This window comes from Neopelma chrysocephalum, unplaced genomic scaffold, assembly GCF_003984885.1.
Source record: "Neopelma chrysocephalum unplaced genomic scaffold, ASM398488v2 Primary Assembly neopelma1_43, whole genome shotgun sequence".
NCBI classification, from domain to species: Eukaryota; Metazoa; Chordata; class Aves; order Passeriformes; family Pipridae; genus Neopelma; species Neopelma chrysocephalum.
The window spans coordinates 6,243,147-6,260,940 of record NW_020897702.1 but is presented as its reverse complement, the minus strand read 5'-3'; the positions used below and the strand labels follow the sequence as shown (position 1 = coordinate 6,260,940).

General features: G+C 43.3%; 1 protein-coding gene across 6 annotated transcripts in view; it reads right to left on the bottom strand.

Annotated features, from left to right (window-relative positions):
- The window catches only part of SPATA13 (spermatogenesis associated 13), a 73,819-nt gene that overhangs the window by 28,379 nt on the left and 27,646 nt on the right, over window positions 1–17,794 (bottom strand). For 3 of the 6 annotated variants that reach the window (XM_027677870.1, XM_027677868.1, XM_027677872.1), the window contains exons 2-3: window positions 13,888–15,684; window positions 560–922 (exon numbers count right to left, since the gene is read on the bottom strand). In XM_027677870.1, the coding sequence (XP_027533671.1) occupies window positions 560–922; window positions 13,888–15,525 (2,001 nt within the window). In that variant the 5' untranslated portion in view covers window positions 15,526–15,684. Of the gene's footprint in view, window positions 1–559; window positions 923–2,924; window positions 3,092–13,887; window positions 15,685–17,442; window positions 17,514–17,794 lie in introns of those variants that run through there. The other 3 variants (XM_027677869.1, XM_027677874.1, XM_027677873.1) reach the window with 3 other exon arrangements.

The window sequence follows — 17,794 nt, the reverse complement described above, 5'->3', positions numbered from 1 at the left end:
CTTAGATTCTTTCTTTCATTAATTTCTAAATTTATTACCAATTTTCTCAAGCAATGTCTTCATTGGTTTTAAGTATCCTTGTTATGCCAATACCAAGATTTTGAACACCACTGCTAATGCCACAGGTTTTGAACAGACCTGCTTTTGGATAATTTGAAAGGATCAATAAATAATGTGTTATTATCAGATTTGATTGTAGTCCTCTGTTGCTCAGGCCCAACATTCTTTAAGAAAACTAAACACACAACTGTGTTACACACAAATGAGCCCTTATATACTAACATGAGACATAATGACCATTCCAAGAAAGAAATCAGGTTAATTTACAATACAGAAAAGATTATCCCAAAGTCAGTATCAGGTTTATTCCATGCTGTATTGTTTTTTATCAAGAAGACAAAGTAATTAGTGACCAGGAAAGCAGTATTGTAAGTACACGATGTCAGCTTGACAAAAGGGAAGGAAGAGAAGGAAGCATCCATTCTATTTTCTAGGCTGAAGATAGACAAGGAAGCGAAAGGGTCTTCTGCAGTTTGCAGAGCACATCTGTTTATCTTACTTGTGTCAGCAGACCTTCTCTCTCTCCTACTGGATCGTTTCCATAGAAATTGACCCCACCTATTATGGAGATGGGTCTTCTTTTTCGCCCTCTGTGGTAGCCTACTGTGTTGCTTTGGACCACAGACCCAACGGATGACAGTCCTGGCTGACTTTCTCCATCCATGCAGTCTGTCTTCTGAGATTCCACCGCAACTGCATCTTCTGGTATAGAGAAACTTCTGATCGACATTTGGCCATAGTCTGAGAGAGGTCTGGGCCGAGATCTTTTTCCAGAGCCCCATCTCCTGGGCGTGACCTTTTGTGAGTCTGCCTTTTCTTCATCCTGGGACGTGGATCTCTTCCAGTGGTCATCAGAAACAACCTTTTTAAATGTGAACAAGTCAAATAAGCTACAGAATTTTCTGACTGTTAATAATTTGTGAGTTTTTCATATGGCAGATCAACTTAACATCGCTAAAACAGAAAGAATTACCATAAACACAACAAATGCAACTGACAATTCAGGAAGAGATAATTTTGCAAAGGAAAGACATCATGATGCTTGTGATGAGTAAGGTAAACACCCAACCATCAGCACTTCTTTGGCACACATGACTACTAACACTAAAAACTCACCTATTACCTCAGAAGTACAGACAGGTCCTATCATAAACACTGAATTCACAGAATGATATCTTGGAAAGATAGCTCTGCACTCACAGGACTTGTTCCTGTGCAAAAGTAGGATGTTACAGGTAACACCAGTAAAAATAATTCAACCAACATACTGTGTTTTTAGACTTCTTACCAAGGCTTGTAGTGACAGGACAAGGGGTAACAATTTTAAACTGAAAAAGGTTTGGTTTAGATCAGATATATGAAGAAATTCTTGACCGTGAAAGTGGTGAGGCACTGGAACAGGCTGACCAGAGTAGTTGTGGATGTCCCAACCCTGGCAGTGTTGAAGGCCAAGTTGGATGGCCTTGATATTCAACAGTCTGTTCTAGTAGAAGATGCCTCTGCCCATGGTAGGGGGGTTGGATCTAGATGGGCTTTAAGGTCCCTTCCAACCCACCCCATTCTGTGATACTCCTCTCTTTCACATCTGATCAGTGATGAAATTAAACAGTAAGGCTGCAGTTTGACTGCCTGCAGATCCCATGTAACTGTAACCGATAACAAATCGGGCAGTCACACTCCCTCCTCCCGCTCACTCCCACACTCCCACTTGGGTCAGATGTAGAGATTCTGCAGCCATGAATGAATTGGGTGAGCAAATTCATACAGTTTGGAAGGGAGAAGCTAACTTCCTTTATGTTCTGGGAGGTTAAAGTCATACAGACTAGGATCAGAGATATATTATAACACAAATACAGGAAAAACTGATGGTTTTAGAAAGGAAGCTTGGAAAACGAGCATGTTGTTCCTATTTAACAGCACATCTGGCTCACAGGATGAGTCACGAGTATCATAATTGCACTGGTACTACAAGTTTGGAAATAAAATAACCTCAGCTGAAATACTTGTTGAGGGAACATTTTAATACATGCACAAAATACTGTTATGAATTTTTCTAGCAAAACCCCTGCAGGTTTTCAGAAAAAAATTCTGCACATTAAAATTTATGTTCACTTCTCCTTCAAATTTCCAATTTCTGGGTATTTCCTTGGCTTTTCCTGATTCCTTCATAAAGAATAGAAAAGAAACTGAAAGCTAATAAATATTCCAAAAACAAGAGGCATCACTTTGCCTGTCTCTGGCTACATTTTGTTCATCTGTTTCAGACCAGATGAAGGCATTTCAGATATTGCATATTCAAAGCAAACATGAACCCAGAAAAAGCCTTTTACAAAGATGCCTGTGACAGAAGACTTATCTTATGTCACCTTCTTCCCCACCTACTGTTTTCTGCTGGGCCAGTACAACTCTAATGAGCCTTTTTTAGAAGGCCACCTGATACAGCAGGCAGATTTTGCTCTTTGTTTGAAAGACAGCTTAAGATAAATTTCATTGTATGAATGCACTTCAACCAGTAAGCAGAGTTATTAAACAGTCAATATTTTAACATGATTACTGCAATTAAGGTATGAAAAATTATCAATGTCATACATTGTTCTACATTCAATTATTTCACTTACAGCATGAAATTTATTCTAAATAGAGCACTTACATAAATTTTGATTTCTATGGCATGACACCTGTCACTCAAGCATGCTTCAGCTTCTCTGCAGATTTTAGCACAGGATCAGTTTTAATAGTATAATCAATTCAATAGAGAGTCACTCTCTGACTAGTGCACTGACACAGCTCCAGCAAAGCTGTCCCTTAAACACAGCCCCTCCGAGGTCTGAATAGCAAAATCACAGGTTAAATAAGGTTCTTACCTCAGAATCAGACACAGGTAAAGGATCTCCACATATGCAGTGACTGAGAAAGGAGTTCATAAGAGTCATTTTGTGTTTTTGTTTCGCAAAGTCTCGTCCATAAGAGCTACAAATGTGAGCACACTCTCTGCATAACCAGTCAGGCAAAGTTCATCCCATGATCCTGTACTTTTAGACTGAGGGAAGGACATGTCACACGTCATCATCTAATCTGCTATTTACACCCTTATCTTGAGCAATAACATTTGCAAAGAGAGGACTGTTCTCCTTCTGCAGCACTCCACCTCCAGAGTAGTGATCCAAACAACAGCCAGATTAATCTCTGTTGTACAATAAGCAATGCTGAGGGATGTTTGTTTTTAGGCTTAGATCTATAAACTGAACTGAAGAATCCTAATAAAACAGAAAACATAATACTCTCATGCCAAAAATCAGAGGAAACCAGACTGATAATCTCACATTCCTCTAAGTGACCGACTCAAGCAGGACCTGACCGAGTGACCACTTACTAGTAGGAATAAAATATCCAGCACACAACTCATAGGCTCCAGTACTGCGGTCACTTAAGCATAAGTGTGACTCTTGACATCAATGAAAAAATTCCGAGGAAACAATTTCATTACACCTGTGACTGGCTTTATACTGGTGCAACAGCACTGATCTCAGATTACCTTCTCCTCATGAATCAGTGAAAGCAGATTGATGTTATACAATTTTTACTGGTAACATCTACAGACGTGTAGGATACACAATGGCACTTCGTATAGGATGAAAATCAAAATCTCATGCACTTGCTCATGCATTATAAGTGCTGGTCAAAAATTTCAAGGCATTTCGAGATTTCTGAGAAGTTAAGGGCTAAGCTGAATCCACACTGGATTTTCTGAAATTCACGCCTGCTAGTCTAGCAACAGCACAGGATCACCAATGCTAGCAATCAAGATTATTAATCTTGTTTTGTAGGCTGCATCCTCAGTTAGGTTTCTTCTGAGACTGCAAACACAAACAGCTCTGCTTACTTATACTGATGCAAATGAATTAATTTATCTGAACAGCTAAGTTCCTACAATAGCGAATTAGTTAAATTATTGTATTTCAATTGTTTTTCTTTTTCCTGACAGCAGCATATTTACAAATACAACCATTTAAAATGAACATTTACTTTGAGTCAGACTAACGTTTTTATTTGTTATTGTTCCCTTAGGGTAGGATTCAAGTCCAGATTCCCACATCTAAATTTTGCTTATGCAATGAAGGTGTCTGTACATTAGCTAGATGTTAGAGCTGTAATCATAGCCTGTAAAAATCTGGGATGAAATTTTGTTGCCTCAACATAGGCACCCAGGGCCATTTCAAATGTTCTAAGCAATCTAAAATATCTCCATGTGCCATGCATCATGCAGTATGTCACAAGACCTGTGGGAGGCCTGGGCCATCCAGAAGCAGTGCCTGGGGATGAGGGGGAACCGGTCAGGGCATCTCCAGCAGTGCTGGGTCTTTTATGTTTTGGCAATCAAGTTGAGCCCCCAGACAAGAGCATCAGCCAAGCCTACAGACTGGATCAGCCAGGCAGCACTACAGGCAGGAATCAGGTGTCAAGCCGGATCGCAGGTAGATGTAGATGGTACTACAGTTGTGATCCCCAATGCTGTGGGAGCCCTACTTGGTCCTCATCTCCTGCTCCAACAACGTGCAGCTTTCCCACAAGGTGCTTTCCAGCTGTGCACAGCTGTCTTTGATACCTGCCCCTCACTGCACTTGACAGCTATTTTTAGTTGAGCTCAACTTCAGGTGCCACTTTCAGGTGTGCTGTTAATGGTGTGTTCCCCAGGATCCCCTGACCACACAAGAGGGTACAGTGGAAGGTTTCCCAGGTTGCTCCCAGGCAGACAACTACACCGCCGAATCTGAGCCCAGCCAGACCAAATGTCTCCCGTTCCTGGGCCCAGACTGATTCCCCAATCCAGGCACAACAGCTTCAACAACTTGATCATGATCTCACTCAACTTGGCACTGGTACAACCCTGTTCCATTTAATGGCACGACTGTTGTTGGCATTCTCTGTACTCATTAATACCAAGGTAAGCAACATCAGCATCAGGTGTTTAATCACTGAAATCTTAGGTTACTCTTTAGAGCCAGGTTCTCCAACTCTTACTCAGACTACTGTGTACCTTTGATAAATTCAGCACCCAAAATTGCCTTCAGAAGGAGTCCTGCCCAAGGAGCACGAGATCTGATCCATACAGTACTGATAAAGGGGTGCTTGTGTGGATGCAACTTTTATCACTGATAAGGCATAAAACTGCCAGTACCTGAAATTGTATGGCAGGACTTCTGCTGGAGCAGTTACACCAACCATGAATAACCCTTCATCCTACACCCGACCACGCTCTCTGCTGCAGAGAAAGGCCAAACTAGAGGTCTGACCCAATCAGCCTGTTGCTGATCAGCTTGCTGCTGTTGGCATGCTTGTGAGGCCTGACACTATGACAGCAAAGGAAAAAAAGGCCTGGGTAATTTTTTTTTAATGTGTTTATGCCAATAAACTCCCTAAATAAAATCACCACTCTATAAATGTGTTGATGCCTGTGTACATTGATGAGACTTCCTGCCCACTGATTTGCATTTCAACCCCTACAGTTAACTATTTGGATTTTTTAAATTTTATTTTTATGTTCTAAATGCTGAACAATTAATATTTCATAACATGCACATATAGACAAGCATGGAGGTGTAAGAAGATGCATATCTCCTTAAAGTTTTTTCCCTATCTCATAATCTGCTGAGAAGTCACATGTAGGTGCCTCTTGGACAAGGACCCCCAGCCTTGTTGGTCTCCAGGGGAAAGAGCATCCTGGACCCTCTTATGCCTTTTTTTTTCCTTAGCTGCATAATAAGTTGCAATACTTCCTGTTTTGATATCTGTTTATATTTGAGCTGCCTGGCTGAAATGCAGTTTTGCTACCTACAGCTGCCTATTTCTCATCCAGAGAAAGGAGATAATCAAAATCTAATAATGACTCTACAAGAAATGCATATTCATTTCCAAAGGCAATTTACGAAAAGGTGTGATAAATTAAACAGATGATGATTCTGACTGAGAATAAGTTACAAAGAAAACCTGAGTAGGCCGAGAAGTTTCAGAACACAGTTACTACATATTCTCAGCGAAAACTTATGATGGATAATCAGTCATGTTCTTCTGTAAATGTCAAGGCTTAAAAGCCTCACAGTACTTGTGTATGTCATGTAAGTATCTTTGTATTTTGATCAAGAGTATACATTTCTGTGTACATTTAGGGGTCTATATAAAAATGTACAAATTTCTTACACTACAGCTATATAGACAGCTATATAACATATTATAATTGTTGACTATTAAATAGTTATTATTTCTGTATAACACAGGAAGTACCAAATGTTAGGAACTCAGAAGTAATCTCAGAATTTATTTTTTGGTTCATACAAGCCACCAAAAATAAAAACAACTAAATGATCATGACCTAGTGGCCATAAATTATTTTGCCACATTCACTTAGAGTATAAGTCTGGACAACAGGTCTCCACCCACATACATGATATTAGGCAACCTTTGCACTTCTTGCTAAATAACAGTGGGGGAGCATTAGTTGAAGTTCATCATCACTACTAAATGAGATCAAAAGCTTGCTTTATGTTTCATGGACATGACCAATTTTTTTTTTTTTTTTTTTTTTTTTGCAAACTGTGGAAGAGACAGAGGTTATGAGACTCCAGATAAATACAGAGAAAATTTATTTATTGTTCCTAGAGAAAATTTATTTATTTATTTATTTCTGGATTTTATAAAAATATACTAAAGTGTTACAAGAGCCCAGTGATCCCCTATTGATCCAATAGGCTGACAATTTCCAACAGTGATACAATCACAGCAATAGTTACCATGGAAATGATTGCTTTTACTGTAGAAGAAAGCACAACTTCAGTGACTGCATCTTTGGTCACAAACAAACCAGAATTATTAAACCAGTCCAACTCACTTACTAGAAGAAAATTTCCATCTATTCCTTTCTAAATGCAAAATGCACTATATTCTTTTTCTTTACATCCCTCCACTTCCTCTGCTACTAGCCTCTGAGAACACCCCATATAAATGCATTGATTATCTATCCCTAGAATCAGAGTGCTATTCAACTGATGGTCAGCAAGACAAGAAAATACAATCCATGAAACAACTGCAAAGAAAAACCTGCTTAAGAACGAATGCAATTACACCTTGTGTAATGCAATTACACAAGTAAAGCAGAAGAAATCAAAGTAATACCACCATATTCAACATTTAACAAAAGTTTTAGCTGCTTGGAGCATAATCTGCCTTTTCTTTCCCCCTTCTCCCCCCCAGAAAAATTGTGTGGATCCACAGTTTAAAAATTTGCAGAGCACTGCTTCTGAGGGATACTCCCTAAAGTAATACTGCTGCACGATATCAGTGTGAGCTTCTAGAATGGGTGCAGGAAACACTATGCATTGTAATAAAGGAAAATTATATTGCTGTGCTTTGGGACATGGTAAAATCAACCCTTCTTAGCAACACAAACTGCTGTGGTAAAACACTCAGTTTGGAAGTTTTCGAAATTGGGAAAAATTTATATAATTCTCCTCTTGGGATTTGCTGACACCAAAGCAATTGTGGTGTTCTAACTAACAAATACACCTATAAAACTGCATTTAAAGATCAGCCGATATAGATACAACTCCAAACAAAATTTAGCCATCTATGTTCTAAGGCCTTTTAATGTAGGTTTGCTTCATTTAACCTGATCCTTGAAAGCCTGCTTATCGTAATCAACGATAAAGCATAAAAGCTTTCCCTCTCAGCAATATGCCTAACCAAGGTTAGCGAGTTCACCTTTGTAATATCCATGGTTGACAGATAAGGAGCAGATGCAAAGCAGTTAAATCATGTAAGTCACAGAGGAAGTATAGGGCTGAACTGGAAATGACAAGCAGATCTTGTGACTCTCAAATCTTTTCTTCAGCCTCAAGGATTTCCTTCGTCCTCTCCTCTCACTCATTTCCAAAACCAAATCAGCTAACATATTTCTGACTGGCAGAGGGGAGGAGTTTGCAGGGAAATGTATTTGCTTTGCAGAAATAACCTCATCAGTCATATAAAAATGCAAGAGTGCTAAAACCAGAAAACTATTTCCATGAGTTTTCTGGTGACTGATACTTCAGGATGGCTGGGTGACACTCATACTGCCCCTTCTTTACTTCAGTATCTCAGCTGGAATAGCAAGCATGTAGTTTATAGAGTATTCCTATCCTCTGCCTCTTTTAGAGGATGTATAGGCATCAATAATCCCTAAAGAAATCCCTAAATATTTTCTAAATTGACTCAGAAAAGCCCAGATCAAGTAACAGGTCTAAAAAAATTTTTCCTTTTATTTGGCAAAAGAAGCAACTTTTTCCAGGCTATTTTTGTAATAACCACTGACGAACCTCAAAAGCCAGATGATAACCACAGGTTGAAAGTGGAACTTTATGCTAACAAAGCAAAACATAAAAAGCCATAGGCCTCTGTATCTCTTCAGTGTCTCTCCAGACTGAGGTCCTCTGGCTCCTTACTCTCTCCACCCTTCCAGAGCAAAGCCTTATCATCCCTCCCCAAGCCCAAGCCCTGCCATGGGCAGGTCTCAGCAGCAGTCACAAACTCCAGCTCACGGAGCTTCAGTGGCATGGAGCAACTCTATGCCTAAAAATTATTATCTCCTAGAGAATGAAGAAGGGGCGAGGCTGCTGTGCCTGAGCTGCTATGCTCAGTTCCCCCCAGCACCTGGCCCGTCTCCCACCCTGCCATGGCGTCCCAGTACCACAAGCAGCACAGCAGCCTCTAGATGCCAGAAAGGGGAAACAGAGGTGGCTCAGAGGAAACTCTACAGCTGCCTCTGCTCAATTTTGACATCTCGGCTGCCTAGAATTGAGATGGATATTCAGTGCTGACAACTCAACGCTCTGCTCAATGTAAAAAACAAATCACATGGCCAGAAGTGCCATTCGACTTTCTGGGTTACTATTATTACACCTGATCCCAGGGCGGGCAACATATGGGTAGTACTGAGATGACAGAGGGCAGCTACAGCAGAGTAAAATACAGACACTCTGGAAAGGCAGAGGTCCACAAATCCAGTAAGAGAGCAGCTAACTGCAGCGGAGTCCATCTGAGCTCTCCCAGCATCCACAAACATTTTTGCAGGGATGATGGTAACTCCTGTACTTTCCTACAGTTTTCAGGAATGGCCAATTTTATTCAGCACTGCAGAGTTACTTGGTATAAAATTTAACCTGATCCAGAATTCAGACTACTGTCATGACTGCCTTATTTTTCTTCTTCCTAGGAGCGGATACAGCAACAAATGATTACAGGCTGTACTGAATGGCAGACAGCTCTGCTGCTGCGAGTTGAAAGAGTTTTTGCTGCAATAGGAAGATATTCGTGTCCTTTGAGGGCTCCCTTCTGCATTATTTCAGTGACGGATTCTGCAATTTGGGTTTGTAGCAATTCTCAATGGTTTATGGTTTAGCTCTGGGCAAGTGCTTCTGGAAGTCGCTCTCTGAGTGACTGTGGGGACATTGTGTGAACACATCCTGACTTGTGCAGAGCAGCTCAGAGTTTAGTGCAAATCCAATGTCACTTGGTCTAACTGAAACCTCAGTTTGCTGTGAGATGCTGTTGAGAGCCTGTTACGGGGCTCTGCTGCTCTGTCCCCAGGCCCTGTAGCCAGCAAGGCCAGAGTGCCATTGGAGTGGTGAGCCCTCACTCCAAATCACAAGCCCCTTAGGAGTAAACCCAGTTCAAGAAGTTACCCCCACTAATTTACTTTACCTAATTATCCTTCACAGTTTATCACATTTTCAGTTATACACATTAAGTTGATTAAGCCACGCTCTAAACTGCATGTGGATGAACCAGAGGTGAATAAATCCAAAGGGAAGAGTTCAGAGAGCTGAAAGCAGCTAGCTCCCAGAAGTTTGCTCATTCCCAGCACTCAGGAACTTGAGGCAGGTACTGAAGATGATTATCCTCAGCTCCTCACTGCTGCTTGCTCCCTGTGGGTATTGAAAGTAATTACATCTAGCCACCACCCTTTGGTCCTTCACTGTGAGGACACTTTCTGAAGCAAGAAATAGGGAGGATGAACAGTGAGGACAGAGCTAAGTCCTCTCCATATTTGCACTCATACAGCTCTTCTTCCTCTTCCCCTCCACAAGCTGTCCCCCAAGTTAAGCCCTCAGTGCTCAATATTCAGAGCCCAGAGACCTGGACAGGACAGATCAGCCCAACTCTGACAACAGCTGAGCACTGGGGACTTCATGATGTGGATTAGTTGGGACCAGTGAGTTTTGTATGGCAAGAACAAAAATGAGACAGGTCTTAGAACACAAAGTGTCTAGGTCTGCAAGCACAATGTGAGTCAACCCTAATGACAGCAGAGTCACCTCTTCAATTTATCATTCACTTATGGTCATGCAGATAAGGTATTCAAGTAATAAAAAGTCTGGTGTACTGTGAAGCCAGATGCCAGCAAGGCAATTTAAATAGCAGGTGCTCCAAGAGCTTGCAAAAGACTAGGTGAAATGTCAAATAACTTGATTTTTATTTTTTTGTAACAAATTCAGAACAGTTCAGGCAGTCTTAGTGGCTGACACACACTAGTCCAAATCAGACTTTAAGTTTTCATTATTTACAGTGACATGGGGCTGCTCTTCACGAAAGACTATAAGAAACACTCCAAATACAAACTCATACTTAATCATCTCTTCATTCTATTTAAAAGCAACATATTGAATATAAATGACAGTGGCATGAAGCAGACACTGGCAAAGCCTGGGATGTCACAGATGAGCTTTGGTGACTAACACCTCTGTAGCTTAAGAAGTGCTGAGGCACGGATTCAGGCTGCACTTAATTAGCTCTTCCTTGAGAAGCAACCTCTGTCAGAACCAAGAACCAAGAAGGCCTAACACTTCCCCTCCTCCAGTCCAAATCCTGCATTTTGGTGAAACCAACAAAGCGACAGAAGTGACAGGATCTTAAGACTGAATCACATAAGAAAAAAAACCCACATAGATTCTGAAGAAGAGATACATGCCTTCGTGTCAATACTGCAAAGTCAGCTTTACAGTTTTAGGGAAATAAAAGGTAGAAATATTTAGTTTCCACTAATATTTAGCAAAATACAGAGATGGACCAAGTTCCACAGACTTCATTTGCTGACTAATCTACTAGATGAGTGGGTAAGGGAATAAACTACATTTGCTTCCATCTATGGCAGCCAGTCCTGAAAAGAGAGCATATTTGAGCCTGACATATTTGAGCACCTTCTTAACTTTGTACCAAAATATGTCTCCAAGCCACAGAGATTTTAGTGGCTGTACTGGAATACATAATGGCTTATACATGAAATCCATACAGAAAAGCAGATCCATGAAACATGGAAACAGCACAGAGTTGCCCATCAACACAGTGTATTTAAGGTTCAGACAAAGTCTAAAAAATGTGGGATGTGCATGGCTCAGCACTACATCTCAAATGATTGTTGAGAACAAATCAAGTGCTTGGCTGTCACAGGAACAACTTGCTAGGCTGGTACAGTTCTGTAATGTGGAGGTGTAAGGTGGAGTTAAAAATGAATTGTAGTCAAAAGTTCAATCCCCAGTGACCTCACTGTGTGAGTAGGCAACATTCATAAAAGTGCCTACAGGCTGAATACATTCCAATTAAAAAAGACACCTGGCATAAGTAGCTTTGGTACCAAGCTACCTCCATTCTGAGGGAAGTATGCTTTAAAGAAGGAAGTGAGCAATGAAATCCTCCAAAGAAATGGTAGGGAGAAACCATATCGGTCTCCCTTTTTTGTAGTCACTCTGAATGTCAGCTTTAGGGTTGTGTATGGGATGAAGAACATGTGTGGAAAAAAGAAAGTTTATATCCCTTGCATAATAAGGCAGAAGTAAACCCTGTCCTGCCTGGCTCCTGTTTCCAATTCACAGCTACCACCTCCAAAAACTTTGCTTTTTAGATCAGAAGAGAGGTCTGGATCCAGCTACACCATCTGGGTAGACACAGTTGTTTTGCCAAACACAGGGGCTCCAGGCAGTGCCACAGGAGAGGGAGGTGGCCCATCCCCTGGCCACCACTTCCTCTATCTTCAGCAGGGCTCCGTACTGTCCGCCTGCCCGCTACACAAACCCAGAGCTGCCACCAGTGCACAACTCTGTATTTTAGGCAACTGAAGCAAGCACTGAAAGGCACTCATAATTAACCTAAAATATGTTATAATATAAAGAGGAAGCTTGAATGGCATGTTAGATAATAATAGAATGTGCTGTTAAAACTAAAAACTGCAGTAACTTTTACCCACCCAACGAACACACATTCATATAAAAACTGTAGTGGTTTGTCGGGAGTCAAGGGAAAGGACCAGCTGAATTTCCCTTGAGTCATGATGGTTGATCACCACTAGATGGTAGATGAGTAGCATTAATTCTACCTCCCATTTTATTCCTGAGAAATACAACTGGCACACATCCACACTAGGGCTCTTGCCTCTTCTGGCAGTGTGAAAGCATCTCCTTGCATACAAGTGAAATGTATGGAAAATATGAATGGCTGGAGCAGTTCTAGGAACTCCAGAAGAGGAATAACCTCAGAGCCCAAATATTATACACCCTAAGTTTATTTTTCCAGTCTTACCATTGCTGCAAATACTATAATAAACAAACTCACTTTTCTCCAGCAAAAAGACAATACTGATAAGCTCTGTTAACATTTACAGCTAGTTTGCAAAAACTGTGCCAGGATTTTAAAAGTAGGACAGCTTCACAGACATTAAAAAGCTTAACAGCATGAAAGGCTGAAGCTTGTGCAGCTACAGCATTACCTTTGTCTATCTCATACCTAAGATATAACACACTTCTACTCAAACTGAGTTGGCTTAAGAGCTATGTCGGGTTTTTTTTGCAAATGGCTTGCATATTCATATATATCCAGAGGGATTTTTGCCCCAGTGTACTTTTCCCAATGATTAGCAAACCTTTCACTGCTACCTCACCCCAAGTAGCTCAAAACCCCATTACTGCACATCACTGGGATTGAGCTAAGCCTCACTGCTTCAGACAAGTGCGGGGTATTCAGACAGCTCTTCACCAACACTGCCAAATAACTGCAACTGCCCCAGTGCCAACTCAAGACATGGTATAGGTGAGGGCACAGTGTTACCACGTGAGCTTACCTCAGAGGTGCTGCAATATATCTACCCATCAACTGAGTGTGAAATCATACATTAGGTGCAGTGAAACAACAGTATCTTCACCAAAACAACAGTAGCAACACATGCAGCCCAGCATCTAAAGTACTGCTGTCTGCAATTGGCAGGCAAATAAATAACCAATCAGTTTACCCTCAGCATGGCTATCACTGCACAGTGAAAACTTAACAACCGAATACTTAAACCTCTGTACTGTGGCTTTCACGTCACAGCACTCTACAAACATTACCATCTTCTGCAAGATTTCCACAGGCAAAGTGTTGCCCAATGAGTCAACACTACTTCAAAATATATGGACTCTTCTAAGACCTTTCAGCTGGAAAGGAAATACGGCCAGACCCTGCTCAAGCTGGTAAAATCTGACAAGACCACATGACGAGGTGGTGTCTCTGCAGGGTGCAGTAAGCTGCCCTTGAAAATGTACATGAATAACTTTGCTGCCAAAACTTTCTTTGATATTAATGCACAAAGCAAAAATAATTTGACATTAGCATCCAAAGAGAATATATTAGAGGAAATAATTCTGTCAGCATATTTTAGCAATAACAAGCTGCAGTAGCCATTAGTTTGCATTGTTTTGCATTAATAAAGACAAAACCTGAAATGTATATATATATATAGCTTCTGAAGGATTTTGCTCTCTTTCTTACCTCTTCCTTTTTCTCTTCAGCACCAGAGGCTAAATTGAGGCTCAGTTGAGAGTGGCTGCTTATGCCACTGTCTTCATTTCCGTCATCGTAGTACACAGTTTGCACCGAGTCCCGGAAGCAAACAGGATTCCTTCCCAACTTCAGCCCTGGTACCTCAACTCTCTCCTCACTCTCCGATGAGCTCAGTGACAATGTGCTGTGATGGTTTTGACACTGGAAATTCATACTACACTTGACCTTCCCTGCAGTAGGACTTTGAGGCTTTGGAGTAATCGGCCTGACTGGAACGTTAGGGTTTTCAGCTTCATCTGTAAACTGCTGGGTAGCTTTTGGTTCATCTGAGTCCGAATAAAAGACTTCATTGGGAAATGGACTAATGTCATTCAGTATGGGTGATAAACTATCAGAGTCTAGGATACCCAATGACATCCTGAGGCTTTTATCTTCAGCAACAGCTACATTCATTTCGGCCTCTTTATCCTGAGCAACCACAGGGCTTTGCAGACAAGGTGTTCCCTGCAAGGAAGAGTCCGGACTGGATACTGGGGAGGTGCATCTCTTTCTGTCATGATCCGTGCTGCTGGAAACCCTGCGAGAGTAGTCATCGTGCAGTCTGCTGTTTGACCTTATTCTCTGGGACTGCTCAATGGGAGAAGGAGCTGTGCTCTTAGGGGCATCCTTCTTCCATGCAACATCTGTAACATTACTGACAAGTTTCAAAACTCGGTCAAAATCCTTTGCCCTGATAGGGCTCTTCCATCGCTTGGATCTCCTCTCAGGGTTTCCACCACTTTTGTCTGAGTCAGCAGAAGCAACACTCACAGTCCTTGTTGGTATCTGTTTCTCATTTGCAACCTTCAGATCAGCAAGGTTTGAGGTGGACTTCCGTTTGAATGAGCTTTTTTTCAGAAAGTTCAAATTATCAGAACTTTTACTTCTCCTATAAAACATCCTGTTGTCTGCAGAGTCCTTCACCAAAATTTCACAGATCTTTGGCTCTGCAATGACAGGTGATGTTGGCCTAACACAGTTGTGATGACTCTGGACTTTATCTGTGTCTAGCAAGTTTATGCGGCCAGCACCATAAGCCCGCCTGATGCTGCGTGAACGATGAGTGTTCCTCAGGAAAGACTCATCACTTTCCTCCGCATCAGAGCAGTCAGAAGCTAAACCATCCACTGCATTCTGGAAATCATGTAGAGGCCCCGAATAGGAATACCTGTTAGTCTGAAATCGTACCACTGCCCCATTTAAGCCATGTTTGCCTACGCCGTTCTCATTTAAGATGTCTGAGCATTCCCTTGTCTTAACTTCTTGGAGAACTGAAGATTTCAACTTCTTGAAAGAACCCATTTTTCTGATGGAAGAGAAGGCATTCCACGTGGATGAGTTGCCCATCAAAACCAGAGAACGAGGTCTGTCAGAGCTGGAATTAGCCCGTTTCCGAGGGGTGGTGAAAAAGCGCATGATTTTGGAAGGGCTGAGTTTATCCTCTTGAAATTCTTCCTCATGACTGTTGCTGGTGCTGTGTCCCCCATTGTGACTGACACAGGCAGTCTGGTTTTGGGGCTCTTTATTATCCATAACTATACAAGTAACAGTGGTGCCATTTCCACAGCCATTTGGAAATGTTGTCATGCTCTCGATGCTGTACGCACGGAGTCTGAGGCTGGGGTAGCTCAAAGTGACACTGCTGTCTCCACCAGCTGATCTTGTTGCCTCCCCTTCATCTGCTGCACCTTGGTTTGTCTCACTTTCACATCGACTGGGTGAGCTGAGCTTCTCAGGCGGCACTGCCTGCACCAGGAAAACAAAAGCCACAGTTAAGAAATTTCCTTACAAAGTACCCAACTAAAAGAAGTTTGAGCTCCATTGCAGAAAATAAACACACACACAAAATTAAGGAGTTCTTTTATGCTGAACAAAGATGTGTTGTAGGGGTGCAGAGAAGGCATTCATAACTCCTCAAAGTATAATTGAATTCATTAGCAATTTAAGAGACCAGAATAATTTCAATATGTACTTGTTTCTCTAATGCTTAATCAGCTAATAAATTCAGTATGACTACCACACCTACCTTACAATGGTAAATACAGTGCTCATACACGCTTAGAGAAAGAAATCCCAAACAACAGCAATCCAGTCTTCCTCCTCAAGTGCTCAGCACTGAGCCGCAAGACACAGGGGAAGTTTTCATTCAAAAAAACAATCATATTCATCAAGTGACACCTAATTCTCAAACAGTAGGCAAAAGAGAGGAAAATATACATAACTTTTCCTATGCTTCCTGCTGTCGGAAGGCTATGTGACACTTGTCAGTCTCGTCTGTCTGCAGGCAAATAAAAACCTAAGAACTTACAGCAAGTGCACAGTAAAGTATTTTTCCCTACTAAAGAAAACAAGAATCAGAAGTAATACACCCAGAAGTCACCCTATGCTGTCCTGAAAGCGAGATAAAAACTTAAATCTGAAAGTGACTGGAGTGTTTGGCACGCGCTGTACAAGGGATCTCCCGCTGAGCTAGGCATGGGAGATCCAGCAGCCCAAACCACACATGGACCGGCGGCCATGCCAGGGGTCTTTGCCGGGCAGGCAGGCGTTTGCCCCACCATGCTACACAACGCCCTAAAACCACTGGGATGCACAGTCTGAAGCTTGCTCGACCTTAAAAACAAAGCTGATGGCACCGTTCTTTCAGCAACGGGCAGTGGGATCTTCGCAAACCTGCCACGGTGAGGTGGGGGCGAAGGGGGGATTCCCCCCTTGCCCCGAAACAAGGAGAGAAAATGCACAGCTGTGCTTAGGGGAAACCGGCAGCCCCGGCCCCTTCTTTGTCTTCTACCCACCCGAAGGACCGCGGGGGCTCGGGGGTCTGGCGGGGATGGGGGCTGCGGGCGATGGGGAGGCGCAGCGGCAGGCGATGCACCAGCCCGCCGAGAGTCCCATCGCGGGGAGAGAGCAGCGAGCGGCCCGGGGCGCCCGGCGGGTCCCTCACAGGCAATTGCCACCTCCCTGTGAAACGCGGCAGCTGCGCAGCCTGTGCCTGCTGGTTTTAAGGCTGCTCCCTCCTGAGCGCACTAGGAAAGTTTTGCGAGCCTCCGTTCACCCGCGGATAAAAGGACTTGCTTGTGCTTCAGCGAGACGCCTGAACTTTCCCTCGCCGCTGGTTTTTAATCCCCCTCACTCACGGGGTCACGGCGGAGCCCGGCGGGCGCCCAGGCAGGGCAGAGCTGGGCCAGCCCCGCCGCCCCGGCACCCGGGGCCGGACAAAAGCTCGCCGGGCACCCAGCCCTCCGCCTGCCCGCGCACCCTTGTACCGCTCGCAACTTTCCACGCGGGAAAAAAAATCCAACTATAAATGAGCACAAAGCGCTACTCTCGGCAGAGAAGTTCCCACAGAAAGCGGCTTTGGGAGAAACTGCACCTGAGCGGTGCAGAAGGGGAGCGGGGGAGAGGGGGAAGAACAAACACAGTGAGATGAGATCAGAAACTCAGCTCGCAGCGTGGAGGCTGCAACAGCTTCCCCGGGAGGCGGCCCCGGAGCAGCGTCCTTACCTGGGGAGAGCTGGGGCACCCCACTACCACCGCAGCGCGTCCCCACCGTCACCCGCTCCCGCATCGCTATGGCAGCGGCGGCGCGCCGGGGCGGGGCGGGGCGGGAACCCCCGACTCCCCCGGCCGCCCCCGCCTCCAGCACTCCCGGCAGGGTCTGCTCCTAGTGACCGCCCCCAAGTGACTCTCGCCGGGTCTCCAGCGCGACAGCTCCTGGGAAGGAGCCTCACTTCCTTCTGCCGTGCGCGACGGCGGTTCCCCGCCATAGAAAACAACCGGCCACGCAAGGATGATCACGTTTAGTGCCTCCAAAATTTCCTCGATGGTGCCCCGCCTCTCCTCAGCGCTCACCGCG